This window comes from Orcinus orca, chromosome 10 (genome assembly GCF_937001465.1).
Source record: "Orcinus orca chromosome 10, mOrcOrc1.1, whole genome shotgun sequence".
In the NCBI taxonomy this organism is placed as follows: Eukaryota; Metazoa; Chordata; class Mammalia; order Artiodactyla; family Delphinidae; genus Orcinus; species Orcinus orca.
Window position 1 is genome coordinate 52,676,456 of NC_064568.1, and position 15,883 is coordinate 52,692,338.

The following is a 15,883-nucleotide window of genomic DNA, read 5'->3' on the forward strand; positions in this document are numbered from 1 at the left end:
CGCAGGCTCAGCGGCCATGGCTCACGGGCCTAGCCGCTCCGCGGCATGGGGGATCCTCCTGGACCGGGGCACGAACCCGTGTCCCCCGTATCGACAGGCGGTCTCTCAACCACTGCGCCACCAGGGAAGCCCTAAAGTTTTATATATTGGAGTATAATTGCTTTAGAATCTTGTGTTAGTTTCTGCTATACAGTGAAGTGACTCAGCTATATGTATACATATATCCCCTCCCTCTTGAACCTCCCCCTCCCCTCCCCCTCCCCTCCCCTCCCCTCCCCTCCCCTCCCCTCCCCTCCCCTCCCCTCCCCTCCCCCTCCCCTCCCCTCCCCTCCCCTCCCCCTCCCCTCCCCTCCCCTCCCCCTCCCCTCCCCTCCCCCTCCCCTCCCCCTCCCCTCCCCTCCCCCTCCCCTCCCCTCCCCCCCCTCCCCTCCCTCCCCCCCTCCCCTCCCTCCCCCTCCCCTCTCCCTCCCCCCTCCCTCCCCCCTCCCCTCTCCCTCCCCCCTCCCCTCTCCCTCCCCCCTCCCCTCCCCCTCCCCTCCCCTCCCCCTCCCCTCCCCTCCCCCCTCCCCTCCCCTCCCCCTCCCCTCCCCCTCCCCTCCCCTCCCCCCTCCCCTCTCCCTCCCCCCTCCCCTCCCCCTCCCCTCCCCCCCTCCCACCCATCTAGGCCATCGCATAGCACTGCGCTGAGCTCCCTGTGCTATACAGCAGCTTCCTACTAACAATCTACTTTACACATGTTGTAGTGTATTTATGTCAAACCTAATCTCCCAATTCATCCCACCCTCCCCTTTGCTCCCCGCATGCCGTGTCCACACATCCGTCCCCTATATCTGCCTTTTCTATTCCTGCCCTGCAAATAGATTCATCTATACCATTTTTCTAGATTCCACATATATGCGTTAATATACGATATTTGTTCTTCTCTTTCTGACAGACTTCACTCGGTATGACAGTCTCTAGGTCCATCCACATCTCTACAAATGACCCAATTTCATTTCTTTTTATGGCTAATATTCCATTATGTATATATGCCACATCTTCTTTATCCATTCACCTGTCGATGGACACTTAGGTTGCTTTCATGTCCTGGCCATTGTAAATAGTGCTGCAGTGGACATTGGGGTACATGTGTCTTTTTAAATTATGGTTTTCTCAGGGTATATGCCCAGTAGTGGGATGGCTGGGTCATATGGTAGTTAGTTCTACTTTAAATGACACAATAGACCAGATACACTTAATTGATATTTATATTTTGTTTTTACTGAGTTTTGTGATTTCCACCCCAATAATAACATCTTATAAAACCTTGGCATTTTTATCAAAACTAAGAAATTGATGAAATTCAACTAAACAAATCACAGTATATAGTGTATACAATATAGTGTTAAAACATGTATAATTTTAAACCGCCTATCTAATTTATTGTCAAAAATCAATAAAACAATATTAGTTGAAAAAAACTAAGAAATTGGGGGGATAAATTAGGACTTTGGGATGGACATATACACACTACTATATATAAAATAGGTAAACAACAAGGACCTACTGTATAGCACAGGGAACTATATATTCAATAGCTTGTAATAACCTATAAGGGAAAAGAATCTGAAAAAGTGTGTGTGTGTGTAGTGTGTGTGTGTGTGTGTAACTGAATCACTTTGCTGTATACTTGAAACTAACACAACATTGTAAATTAACTATACTTCAATTGAAAAAAAACTAAGAAATTAACATTGCTGCATTCTTATGAACTAATTTACAGACTTTATTCAGATCCTACCTGTTTTCCCACTGATGCTTTCTTTATTCTGCTCAAGGATATTAGATCACATTTTAAGAGCTAGTCTTTGAGCAAAAGAGCAAAAAGCAACCCCATAAAAAAAGATCTCTACATGTGAGGATGCCTGTTGAAGTCTGTCTGTGTTCTAATAACGTTGCAAAGCGTGTTTATTCGATGCTTCATTAATTCAGGGTCACAGCAGAAGTGAAGCACAACCCGACCAACACCATTGTGTGCAAAGCCCACGGGGAGTGGAATGGGACCCTAGAGTTCACCTACAACAACGGGGAGACCAAGGTCATTGACACGACCATGCTGCCGGTGTACCCCAAGAAGATCCGACCCCTGGAGAAGCAGGGCCCCATGGAGTCCAGGTGGGGACCAGGCCATGTGCTCCTCTCCAAGCTTTGTTGTCCTCAGCACTTGACCCAAGGGGCAGAGAGGAAGCCCAATGCAAAGGGGCCAGGAATCATTCCTTTGGAAACTTGAATTGTCCTCTGTGTGTCACTTAGGTGTGTGTCACTTTGTTTAGTTGCTCTGCAGTCATGGGGTGGAGTGTGAAAACAGCCCGCCCAGACTTTAATGCCTGTCCTAAAAGAGTTTGTCAACTCTGTGGGTCTGTTATTTAATTGTAAAGTTAAATACAGAGAGATGCTAGTAATCAAAGAGCTGTGCAGCAAAGCAATGAGATACTTGGTTTTTTCTTACCAGATTAGCAACATAATTCAAAAAAATTCAGTGCCTGCAAGGCTGTGATAAAATTAACACTCTCTGCCCTGTGCTTCCAGTAGGAAGGTGTGCAGGTTAGCTGCGTGGATCAGTAGCTTTAAATTTGTGAGTTCACCTCTTGTAGTCCATTTCTGGGAATCTCATCTAAGGGAGAATTCTTCGATTCACAAAAGGTTTTAAATATGAAATTTGGGTATTTTAAAAAAAACTAAAACAAAAGGAAGAAAAAGAAACCATCTAACTGTGCAACAATTGGAAAACAGTTAAGTGAATTATGGTGAATTCACTCTATCATGTGAATATCCCGCAAGCCACTTAAAGTGATGTTTATGCAGGTACAGAAGCAGAATCTTCTGGAAATAGGCCATTTTAATTTTTTAATCCAGGAGGTCAGCCAGCTATGGCCCATGGGCCAGATCCCATCTCTGGCTGATTTTTGTAAAATTTTACAGGAACGCAGCTGCATCCATTTGTTTGTATCTCGTTTGTGGCTGCCCTCTGGCTACAATAGCAGTGAAACAGTTGCGACCAAGACCAAATGGCCTGTAGAGCCTAAAACGTTTAGTCTCTGGCGGTTTGCTGGCCCCGCTCTTATCTAAAAGCATGCTGCTCTGTAGAAAGAGGATATAGGGTTAAAGTGAAATTACAGATGATTCTTTGAAAGGGTTTGCCATTACAGGAAGAGTTTGTAATGAAATTGGAAAGGTGCTTTTTATGTGGAAACAAAGCAGGGATACCAGTGTGTATAAATCATACATTATCACCGAGTTTAATAGAAAGAGGGCTGCAGTGTCCTGGAAACTTGGCTTTGTGGTAGGATTAGTCCACTCATTCTTGTTGATCAGCGTGTAACCTTCTCTGAGTCCAAATGGAGGGCGTGAACCCAGCCCTTTGGACTGTGACAGGAAGGAATCCCTCCCCTGGCCTCTGACGACACCTCCCCAGAATCAGGAGCCCTGTGGTTGCTGTCACAGCACCGCTTGTTTCTGGTATGGCTGTTGACAACAAAACTATGATTCCTTTGAGCTGTTATTCCAAGACTGTTGAGTAGGTTAGCTGCTCCTCATTAAGCCTTGCTGGGAGTGGAATGGATGGAGGATGGAGTCTGCAACCAGAGAGAGGGGCGTATCGCCTCTTCTCGTCTCGCATACGTGGACTTTACTGTTGACAAACCCAGCAGCCCACCTTGTTCTCCGAGGCGGGAATGGCCTTGAGGTGTAGCGCCTGCCACTCAGAGCACCTGAGCCCAGCCACCTGTGCCAGGCCTCACCTGAGGAGGCGAAGGAGGGCCCGCCTAGTGGTCTCAGCCCCACAGTGGCCAGGCCCCCACCAGCCCCTGTGGAGGGGAACCCCTGCCGCATGAAGGGGAGAGTGAAGCTGCTCTTACATTGGCCCACTGCTGTCAATGTGCTCGCGGTGCTCAGAGCCCGGCCCGCGCAGGCATCCTGCTCGGGCTGGAGCCCTCCACACGGCAATGCTGGCCACACCCGGCCTAGCCACCACCTGGCCCTTGGCCACCGGGACCTCCGCTTCTAGCAAAGGCTCCCCTGGGCTTCCTTTTAGCTTTTCTTGCCGACTTGCCCCCGCCCTCTCCGCCCTGAAGGCTTTTCCGCCTTTCCCTTTGTCCTGAAGTTCAGAGCCTTCGGAAGCAGAGCCCCTCCAGGGGGTTCTTGGTGGGTGTCTGGGCATAGCCCTTGACCTGTGGGCCGGCTCTTTGCTCACCACCCCATCTGCAGTCCCTGGGGCTCTCTATCGTCTAAATTTGGGGCCACTATTTTATGATGGGCCTTATCAGGGGAGGTCCTGCCCTGAGAGCACCCCAACCCTGGATGTCCGGGCACCCAGTCCTTCCCTCAGCGCCAAGGTGTGTGTTGAGGGTTCAGGTGATGGAAAAGACTGATTTGACCAGGCACCAGCCCTCCCTGTCTGCTTCGCCACCTTCCTTTCCTGTATTAGGCCATCTTTTCCCCTCTTAAGTCAGCTGTCAGGGCGTGGTAGAAAGAGCAAGCGCTGTGAGGCTGGTAGGACCTGGCTTTCTCCCACCTTCCACTGTGTAAGTTCGGAGCCAGGGTGCCACTGTACCCTCTGCATGGTGGGGTGCTGGGCGGCGGTGGGCAGGCTGGCCTTGCAGCCAGAGCGCGGGCCCCATCGGTTCCTGGGCTCGGGTCCCCCAGGAGGGCTGCTGTCCTGGATGCACTGGCCACTCCCCTGCGGGCTCCTGGCCCAGGATCTAACGGAGAGCTTCTGCTTGGCCCCAGCTGCAGAGACATCATACCCCCAAAGCCTGGTTCCCTTGTGCGGAATACCGACTGGTCCTGATGTGCCGAAGTGAGGAAGTGTCCCCCTTCACCTCAGTGCTGGTCCCCTCCCTCCAGCACAGAGTGGGACTGGAGGGGGCACCCTGGCTTCCTGAGGAGGGAAGCTGCCGCCTTCTCCAGTGAATGAAGGAGTGAGTGAGTGAATGAATGAATGTGTCTAACTTTGCGTGTAGACACAGGGAGGTGACGGATCCCCCAGGGTCTGTAACTCCTAATACGGGGCTCCCGGTGGGAGAGCAGCCACTGTTCACATCCATCAGCCTGCTGACCTCTGGCAGGTCACTTCACCTTATGTGGATCTGTTTTTCTCCCCTTTACAATGGGGCGATAGTATCGCATCTATATCCCTGGGGTGTTGTGTTGATGAGATGAGTTAATCCATATGTAAAATGTTTAGGAATGTGGTGAATGCCCCGTGGCAGGGTCTGCTGTAGATTTTGTCTGTAGGAGCAGTTTGATTGCTCCAGTCTTCCCCAGATTGGTCTAGACGCTCAGAGCCCGGGAGGGGAGAGGGGATTCAGATCTGGGTGCAGGTGGGGCCCTGGGCCTGTGGAGTGAGCTGCTCACCCCCTCCTGCCCCACAGCCCAGCATCCTCGGCTCGGGCCCTTCCTCGCCCAGGACCGCAGCCTCAGGCTGCTGGCCCTGCCTGACTGTTCCCTGTCCCCAATGACCCCTGCCCCCAGGAACCTCTGGCGGGAGGTGACCCGATGCTTGCGGCTGGGGGACATCGACGCTGCCACCGAGCAAAAGCGGCGGCTGGAGGAGAAGCAGCGCACAGAGGAGCGGAAGCGGGAGAACCTCCGCACTCCCTGGCGGCCCAAGTACTTCATCCAGGAGGTGACCGTACCGGGCGTCCTGGGCGGGGAGGACGGGCTGTCCCCTATCGCGGCCGCCGGACGGGCAGGGGGGGCCTGGGAGGTCTGGGCATGGTGGCCGTGGCTCCCCCATCAGGGAGGCGTACCCGCCCGCGGGGAGGCATGGAGTGGGGCTGCTTCACAAAGACCACGGCCCAGCTACTCTGCCTTCAGTAGCAGATTGGTCGGGAAGCCCCTCCCAGACCAGCTCCACACCTGGGTGGGTTGGAACCTTCTCCATGACAGCACCCTTTCAGAGCTTTGCCTCCCAGGGGCCCAATGGGGGATGGACGTGCCGGGGAGGCCCGCGGGGGTCTGCGTCCCGGCGCTGCTGCTGGAAGTGGTGTTGGAAGGGGACCCCCACACACGCCCCTCACCCCCTGACTGGGCAAGGTGCCCTGTGCCCAGTTGTTTGTGGCACAGCCGGGCAGCATTCTGAGAACAGAACTGGAAATGACAAAGGTGTAGGAGACACCATTTTTTTTTTTTTTTTTTTTTTTTGTGGTACGCAGGCCTCTCACTGCTGTGGCCTCTCCCGTTTCGGAGCACAGGCTCCGGACGCGCAGGCTCAGCGGCCATGGCTCACGGGCCCAGCCGCTCCGCGGCAAGTGGGATCCTCCCGGACCGGGGCACGAACTCGCGTCCCCTGCATCGGCAGGCGGACTCTCAACCACTGCGCCACCAGGGAAGCCCGGAGCCACAATTTTTAAGGCAGGCTGGTCAGGAGCTTGGCAGCATCAATGAGAGAAACAGGCTGGTGAGGGCAGGGCAGACCCAGGGTCTGTATCTAAAAGGGTGGATGCCACTGACCTCCAGGCCGTCACAGGCTGATGGCCCAGTTCTTCAAGAGAAGCCAGAAATCAGAATTTTTATGAGATCTGATATTCATCTGGTGTCAAGGAATTTTTAAAAGTTTAAACGGCCAATTGAAGTCTGTCTGGGCTTTCCTTGCCTAGGCACTGCTGGTGTCTGTCTTCTGCTCCTTGGAAGGATGGCTCCCTGGAGCTGGAGGTCTGCGGGGAGAGTTAGTGACCTTGAGCTGGGCTTCTGGTCTGGGCAGGAAGCAGCCACGTGTCTCCTAGAGGCAGGAACTAGGGCCGTGGGCTGAGCACAGATGTCAAGGTCAGATGCTGGTTCAGACAGGAAGCCTTCTTGGGGAGACTCTGAGTGTATCCCTGTTTGGAGGCCTTGCCCAGGGGAGGTGACTCTGTATTAGTCAGGGTTCTCCAGAGAAACAGCACAGAACCAACAGAAGATAGAAATTTAAATAGATTTATTATGAGATCGTGGAGGCTGAAAAGCCATGGGATCTGTGGTTTGCGAGGTGGAACTGCGGGAAAGCCAGTGGTATGATTCAGTCCAAAGGCCTGAGACCCAGGGGAGCTGACAGTGTGAATCCCAGCCGAGGGCAGAAGTCAGGATGAGTGAGGCAGGAAAGAAAGGGCCAGTTCCTGCTTCCTCCACCTTTTGTTCCATTCAGGCCCTGGGCACATTGCATGATGCTCACCTCATGGGGGTGGGATATCTACATTACTCCACCCACCAATTCAAATGCTACCCTCATCTGGAAGCACCGCCCCCTCCCCTGTGCTCAGAAACAATGTTTAATCCAGAGCCAGTCAACACATAAAATTAACCATCACAGAATCCCCCAGGGATCCTTCTGCCGGATCTTGTCTCTCTGAGACAACTAGGTTGCCCGGCTTCTGTGGAAAGTTGCACAGTAAAAAGTAAAATAGGGCTTCCCTGGTGGCGCAGTGGTTGGGGGTCCATCTGCCGATGCAGGGGACGCGGGTTCATGCCCTGGTCCGGGAAGATCCCACATGCCGCGGAGTGGCTGGGCCCGTGAGCCGTGGCCGCTGAGCCTGCACGTCCGGAGCCTGTGCGTCCGGAGCCTGTGCTCAGCGACGGGAGAGGCCGCAACAGTGAGAGGCCTGCGTACCACAAAAAAAAAAAAAGTAAAATGACAACAACCAAAAAACATCGTTTTCCTCCCATAGAGTGTAAGAAAAGCCAGTCTGTTTATAACAGGAGGCTTGAGGATATTTAAAGAATACAAATCATCCCCGCACCAGCTTGATTACCATTCAGTACATCCCTCTAGTCTAGCACCAGATTGCATACCATTTTGATTCTTGCCTTTTTCTCACTGGTATTTGACTGGTGTCCTCTCCTGTGTGTGCTGATGTCTTTTGACTGCGGCCTTGCGTGTGCCCTTTGTTGGGCACTCCCCTCCAGCCTGGTGGGTGGTAAAAGTCACTGGTTTGGGCAGATTCCTCCTATTCAGGCCCTTGTCTTTTCTCTTCCCTGTCCGTTTGTCCAACTACCCTCCTTTTTCTCCTGTCCCTGTTTCAAAGGCCTTTTTTTTTTTTTTGGCCAACTAATCTTGATGTAAACCAACAAAGCCCTCCCCCTCGTTACTTTGGTCGTTTTGTGGGGTTTCCTCCCAAAATGCCAGATACGAAGATCCCATGGGCTCTAAAAAGCAGCCGGGCTGAGGAGGGGTGGTGAGACCACCAGCATGGCTTGGCTGTGAGACATCAGGAGAGGCCGGCACACAGGTTGGTGGTCCTGAACAGATAGATGGTAACCAGCACTGCATGGTACTGTGTGGTACTAGCGCAGCAGGGGATACCCTTGCTTCTCCCCTTGTCTCGCCGACAGGTCTCCATGTAATGATGTGTCCTCCTCTCTCTTGCAGGGTGACGGCTGGGTATACTTCAATCCGCTTTGGAAGGCACACTAATGGGTGGAGATGCAGAACTTTCAGAAACGGTCCTGTTTTTGTAGGAATTAAAGTGGTACAGTATCAAGGTTCTTCTGGTATTTCCTGAGACCTCTTGCATTCAAGACATGGTACCTGAGAGGGAAATTATGTACTGTGAAAAATGCACCCCCAGACTCTACTATGGGATTGAATTTATTCAAGAGCCATTTGGGGCATGCGTGTGCACACACGTCTGTGTGCAAGCTCTCGGCACACTGTATGTTCACACGCATGCGCTATGTCTGCTGGATATTATTACACATGTAAATAGTGCACTTAACAATATTGAAGTGGGTAATTATGAGCTCCTTTTTATCAATGAGGTTTGAAGTTTTCTACTTTTCACTTTGCCAAATACTTTTGCACTCACCAAGTATTCTCCAGTTGACAACTCCTGTTCAAACAAAGGTGAACTGGCGTGGCCCTACTGCTGTCCATCTGGTAGAAGGTGGTTGTCATTTCAGAATAATCGCTGTGCTTCCCAGTCCCCTCCCAAGTCAACATTTGTTTGTCCATATGCAAGACAGATCAACTGCCATTTCCTGCTGGATGGAGAGCGGGCAGGACGCTGTTAAAGGTTTATGCCGGAGCCTTCCAGGATGGAGCACCCCTGGGAGAGCCTAGAGCCAGGCCTACCTTGGAATGTTCCTCCCACCTCCTTGCCCCAGAAGCTTTCTGATAATTTCTCATGCTCAAAGCTCTAGTCATACCATTTTCAGAAGCTGCTTCTTTCATGGTAGAAAACAAGTCATATGGAGACTGCACTACTTTTATCTTGAAAAAAGGGCTTTAGAAATGAAATACACGCATTGCAAACATGCGGTGTTTGCAAACATGCACCACCACAGCCTCAATCTTATATTTCGTTTGGGGAAAGAGAAAAGAATATCCTGTGGATTTTTTTTAAAGTGCACCTCTTGTTTGACCCGAATTCTGCAAGGAAACCACTGTGATTAAAACATCCATAAAGCCTGCATAAGTGTTTCATGGTTTCAGTTCAGTTTCAGTCTTCAGCCTTTACAAATGAGGTCAAGACATGACCAGAATATAAGAAAGCAAGGAGAAAATGAAGTATTTGATCTTTGCTCAATGCTTAATTTATTTTTTACTGTGCCACTCTAATGAGAATATTTATACAATCCAGTAGCATGAATGCTTCTCTGTAGTAATACTAATTTTGTGCCTTTTGTCTGCTTTCTTAAGACCAATTGTTCACACTTTGTAGATATTAGACAAATATATTTCGATTAAATACTATACTTATCTGTGTGTCTGTTTTTCATCTTTAGGGATTCCTAAGTTCTGTTGGAATTGGTGGCTCTGAGTGAACTCAAATTTTATTGATTAGTATTAATTTGATGTGAACAGCAATGATATTTTCATCAAAACATCATGTATGGATATTTTGTGACAAGGTCATAAGGTCACATCTAGTGAATAGTCTTGTTTTGAGAGAAGTGACTTACCAGGCAAAACCATAATGTAGGCTTGTTCTAGTCCATCGTCTTAAAACATCCAGGAGAGTAAAGTGTTTGGAACCATTTTATTTCTGAGAGGGAAAGTGGAATAGGTGCTATTTTGAGAAGAAAATCCTCAGTGAGAAGACCGAAAAGTAATCACTGTGGTGTTTTTAGATTTTCCAGTCTTATACCAGAGTATAAACCATCTGGGTAGTAAAAAATGGAGAAGGGTCACATTTTTTTTTTGAGGGGGGGTTCATTTTGCCTTTTTAAAAATCGTGAAATATATAAAAAAGATGTACACGAAACATAATACTGTTCAAGAATAATTATAAACACCCATGTACCCACTGCTTAGGGAAAGAAACCTGTTTGTTCATACCTTAAAAGCCACCTTTGTGCCCCAACAAAATTGTGCCCCTACAAAATTCTGCTCCTGGACCCCAGAGGTAACACTGTCTTGACTCCTGGAGTAATCATCCTCTTGGCTTTTTTTTTTTTAATTTTATTTTATTTACTTTTTACACAGCAAGTCATTAGTTATCCATTTTATACATATTGGTGTATATATGTCAATCCCAATCTCCCAATTCACCAAACACACACACACACACACACCCCGCCAGTTTCCCCCCTTGGTGTCCATACGTTTGTTCTCTACATCTGTGTCTCTTATTTCTGCCCTGCAAACTGGTTCAACTGTACCATTTTTCTAGGTTCCACATATATGCGTTAATATACGATATTTGTTTTTCTCCTTCTGACTTACTTCAGTCTGTATGACAGTCTCTAGGTCCATCCACATCTCTACAAATGACCCAATTTCGTTCCTTTTTATGGCTGATTGTATATATTGTATATATTGTAAATATTGCATTGTATATTTGTACCACATCTTTATCCATTCGTCTGTCGATGGGCATTTAGGTTGCTTCCATGACCTGGCTATTGTAAATAGTACTGCAATGAACATTGGGGTACATGTGTCTTTTTGAATTATGGTTTTCTCAGGGTATATGCCCAGTAGTGGGATTGCTGGGTCGTATGGTAGTTCTATTTTTAGTTTTTAAGGAACCTCCATACTGTTCTCCATAGTGGCTGTATCAATTTACATTCCCACCAACAGTGCAAGAGGGTTCCCTTTTCTCCACACCCTCTCCAGCATTTGTTGTTTGTAGATTTTCTGATGATGCCCATTCTAACTGGTGTGAGGTGATACCTCATTGTAGTTTTGATTTGCATTTCTCTAATAGTGATGTTGAGCAGCTTTTCATGTGCTTCTTGGCCATCTGTATGTCTTCTTTGGAGAAATGTCTGTTTAGGTCTTCTGCCCATTTTTGGATTGGGTTGTTTGTTTTTTTAATATTGAGCTGCCTGAGCTGTTTACACATTTTGGAGATTAATCCGTTATCCGTTGATTCGTTTGCAAATATTTTTTCCCATTCTGAGGGTGTCGTCTTGTTTGTAGTTTCCTTTGCTTTGCAAAAGCTTTTAAGTTTCAGTAGGTCCCATTTGTTTATTTTTATTTCCATTACTCTAGGAGGTGGATCAAAAAAGATCTTGCTGTGATTTATGTCAAAGAGTGTTCTTCCTATGTTTTCCTCTAAGAGGAATACACACACACACACACACACACGCACATACACACACACCACATTTTGTTTACCTGTCGATGAACATTTGGGTGGTTTCCATCTTTTGGCTATTGTGAATAATGCTGCAATGTGCATGGGAGTGCAAGTATCTGAGTCCCTGCTTTTAATTCTTTCAGGGCTGTGTGTGTGTGTATGTGTGTGTGTGTGTGTGTATAGTGTTGTATCGTATGAATATTCCACGTTTAATTTTTTTGAGGACCTGCCATACTGTTTTCTACAGTGAGTACACCATTTGGCAATCCCACCAGCAATGCACAAGGGTTTGATTTTTTCCATATCCTCCCCAACACTTGTTATTTTCTCTTTTTTGTTTGTTTTTACAACAATCATCCTAATGGGTGTGAAAAGCTATCTCACTGTGGCTTTAATTTGCATTCCTCTAATGATTAGTGATGTGTTTATTGGCCATTTGTATATCTTCTTTGGAGAAATGTCTATTCAAGTCCTTTGCACATTTTCTAATTGGGTTGCTTTATGTGTTGAGTTGTAGGAGTTCCATATATATATATATATATATATATATATATATATATATATGATTTGCAGATTATTTTCTCCCATTCTGTGGGTTGCTTTTTCACTGTTGATAGTGTCCTTTGATATACAAAAGTATTTAACTTTGATGAAGTCCATTCTTTTTAATAGCTTGTGCTTTTGTTGTCATATCCAAGAAATTATTGCCAAATCTAATTTCATGGGGCTTTCCCCCTATGTTTTCTTTGAAGAGTTTCAGTTTTAGCTCTGATGTTTAGGTTTTTGATCCAGTTTAAGTGAATTTTGTATATGGTGTTAGGTAAGTGTCCAACTTTATTACTTTGCATATCGATATACTGTTTTCCTAGGACCATTTGTTGAAAAGACTCTTTTCCCCATTGAATGGTTGTCTTATCAAAAACCATTTGACAATTCCTGGACTCCCTAGTCTATTCCATTGGTCTACTATGTCTGATTTTATGCCAGTACCACCGTTTTGATTACTTTTGCAGTAAGTTTTGAAATCAGGAAGTGTGAGACTTTGTTTACTTTATTTACCTCTATGCTAATATTTTATTATTTCCTTCTGTTAGCTGTGGGTTTAGTTTTGTTTAGCTCATTTGTTTCTTAAGGTTCAAAGGTTGCTGATTTGTGAGCTTTGCAAATGTAAGTAATTATAGCTATATATTTCCCCTTAACACTGCTTTTTGCAGCATCCCGTACATTTTGGTATGTGTTTTAATTTTCATTTGTCTTTAGATACGTTCTAATTTCTCTTGTGATTTCTTCTTTGATCCATTGGTTAAGAGTATGTTGTTTAATTTCCACATATCAGTGGATTTCTCAGTTTTCCTTCCACTATTGATTTCTAATTTAATTGCACTGTGATTGGAAAAAATACTTTGTATGATTTCAGTCTTAAAATTTACTGTTCTATGGGCTGACATAGGGTCTGTCCTGGAGAATGTCCCATGCACGCTTGAGAAAAATGTGTATTCTGCTGCTGTTTGGTGGAGTGATCTGTATGTTAAGTCCAGTTGGCCTACAGTGATGTTCATGTCTTCTATTTCCTTATTGATCCTGTCTTGTTTTTATCTGTTGATAGTGGGGTATTGAAATCTCCTACTATTATTGTAGAGCTATTTCCCCTTCAATTCTGTAAATGTTTGCTTCATACATTTTGGAGCTTTGATGTTTGGTGGATGTATGGTTATAAGAGTTATATCTTCTTAGTGAATTGATTCTTTTATCAATGTATACTGTCCCTATGTCTTGTAAGGTTTTGAGTTAAAGTTTAGTTTGCCTGATATTAGTATAATCACCCTTGCTCTCCTTGGTCACTCTGCATGAAATATTTTCCCCATCCTTTGACTTTGAATGTACACCATGTTCTTAGATCTAAAGTGAGTCTCTTATAGAGAGCATACAGTTGGACCTTGTTTTAAAATCCATTCTGCCAGTTTATGTCTTTTGATTGGAGAATTTAATCTATTTACATTTAAAGTAATTACTGATGAGGACTTACTTTTGCCATTTTATTTGTTTGCTGTGTGTCTTATAGTTTTATTGTCCTGCATTTCCTTCATTATAGTCTTCCTTTGAACTTAGTTGATTTTTTTTCTACATTTTGATTCCCTCTCATTTTCTTTTGTCTTTATTCTATAACCATTTCACTTGTGGTTATTAGAGGGATTACACATAACATCCTAAAGTTATAACAATCTATTTTAAATTAATACCAACTTAACTTCAATCACATAAAAAAACTAATCCTCTACAGCTTCACCCACCCCCCCCTTTTTTTTTTTTTTTGAGGTACGCGGGCCTCTCACTGCTGTGGCCTCTCCCGTTGCGGAGCACAGGCTCCGGACACGCAGGCTCACCGGCCATGGCTCACGGGCCCAGCCGCTCCGCGGCATGTGGAATCTTCCCGGACCGGGGCACGAACCCGTCTCCCCTGAATCGGCAGGCGGACTCTCAACCACTGCGCCACCAGGGAAGCCCTCACCCCTTTTTATTGATGTCACAAATTACATTTTTATATATTGTGTACCCATTAACAGGTCTATGGTTATTTTTATGTGCCTGTCTTTTAAATCACATAGAATAAGTTATAAAATTATACAAAATTGTATTGGTTTACATATTTCTCCATGTATTTACCTTTATATTTTTATAGCTTTGAGTTATTGCCTAAAGCTTTTCATTTTAACTTAAAGAATGACTTTGTGTAGTGGTAATAAACTCTCTCAGCTTTTGTTTATCCGGAAAGCTCTTAATTTCTCCTTCATTTTTGAAGGGCAGTGTTGAAAGGTATAGAATTCTTGGTTTACATTTTTTCTTTCTTTCAGCACTTCGAATGTATATTCCTACTGCCTCATGGCCTTCAAAATTTCTGAGAAATCCACTGATAATCTTATTGAGGATGGCTTTTATGTGACAAGTCACTTTTCTCTTCCTGCTTTCAAGATTTTCTTAGCTTTTGGCTTTCAACAGTTTGATTATAAGGGGTCTCAGTGTGGTCTGTGGGTTCCTTTGGGTTTAACATACTTGACATTTGTTGAGTTCCTTGAATTTGTAGTCATGTCTTTCATCAAATTTAGGAAGTTTTCTGCCATTATTTCTTCAAATCACATGGGCCATTTCTCTCTCTTCCTTCTGGGACTCCCATAATGTATATCAGTCCGTTTAATGGTGTCCTGTGGGCTCTTTTCACATTTCTGCAGTTTTTGTTTTTTTGTCTCTTGAGAGCTAATAACTTCAGTTGACCTGGCTTCATGACTTTTTCTTCCTGTTAAAGCACTCTACCCAACTTTTCATCTTATTTGTTTCAGTTTCAGAATTTGATTTTTTCTAAAAAGATAATTTCTATCTTAGTTGATACTCTAATTGTGTGTTTTCTTGAGTTACTTTAGTCCTTTGTGTTTTCCTTTATTTCTGTGAGCATATTTAAGACAGTTGGTTTAAAGTTTTTGTCTAATACATCTGATGCCTATTTCTTAAGGACAGTTGCTGTTACATTATTTTCTTCCTCTGCATGGGCCATGTTTTTCTGTTGTTTTTTTTTTTTTGTATGCCTTGTGATATTTTGTTGGAAATCGGGCATTTGAAAAAAATAACCATCTCTCCCAGTGTTTTCATTGCTGCACCCCAGGGAAGACCTTCACTGATGTGCAAGGTGTCTGAGCCTTGGGATCAGCCCAGTGTGGAGGCTTAAGGTTCTCTCAGGTCTTTTCTGGACATGTGTCTTGCCTGGGGCTGTGTGCCGTTTTTGATCCCCCCTTACACATGACTATTTTTTACATATCTTAATTCTTCAGAGAGTTTCCCTTCAGCTTCTTCTCAGGACCTTAGATATTCTCTTGTTCCCCTATCCATAATTTCTTGCCCAGGCATCTCCAGGTCTGTAGTCTCCCTGCAGCCGCCTTCTTTTTCTTTTTAATTGGAGTTTAGTTGATTAATAATGTTGTGTTAGTTTCAGGTGTACCGCAAAGTGATTCAGTTATACATATATCTATTCCTTTTCAAATTCTTTTCCCATCTAGATTACTATACAACATCTAGCAGAGCTCCTTTGCTGTGAAGTAGGTCCCTGGTGGTCATCCCTTCTAAATATAGTAGTGTGTATCTGTCAATCCCAAACTCCCAATTTATCACCCCTGCTTTTTCCCTTTGGTAACCGTAAGTTTGTTTTCTAAGTCTGTGAGTCTGTTTCATACAGAAGTTCATTTATATGTTTTTCATATAAGCGATATCGTATGATATTTGTCTTTCTTTTTCTGGCTTCCTTCACTTAGTATGATCATCTCCAGGTCCATCCATGTTGCTGCAAATGGCATTATTTC

At 45.5% G+C, this 15,883-nt stretch overlaps 1 protein-coding gene across 7 annotated transcripts in view; it reads left to right on the plus strand.

Moving 5' to 3' along the window:
* Positions 1-9,714, plus strand: part of OSBPL10 (oxysterol binding protein like 10) — a 377,433-nt gene extending 367,719 nt beyond the window's left edge. For 6 of the 7 annotated variants that reach the window (XM_049715906.1, XM_049715903.1, XM_049715905.1 and 3 more), the window contains 3 exons: positions 1,972-2,154; positions 5,512-5,665; positions 8,384-9,714. In XM_049715906.1, the coding sequence (XP_049571863.1) occupies positions 1,972-2,154; positions 5,512-5,665; positions 8,384-8,428 (382 nt within the window). In that variant the 3' untranslated portion in view covers positions 8,429-9,714. The remainder of the gene's footprint in view (positions 1-1,971; positions 2,155-5,511; positions 5,666-8,383) is intronic. The other variant, XM_049715907.1, reaches the window with a different exon arrangement.
* The last annotated feature ends 6,169 nt before the right edge of the window (positions 9,715-15,883 follow it).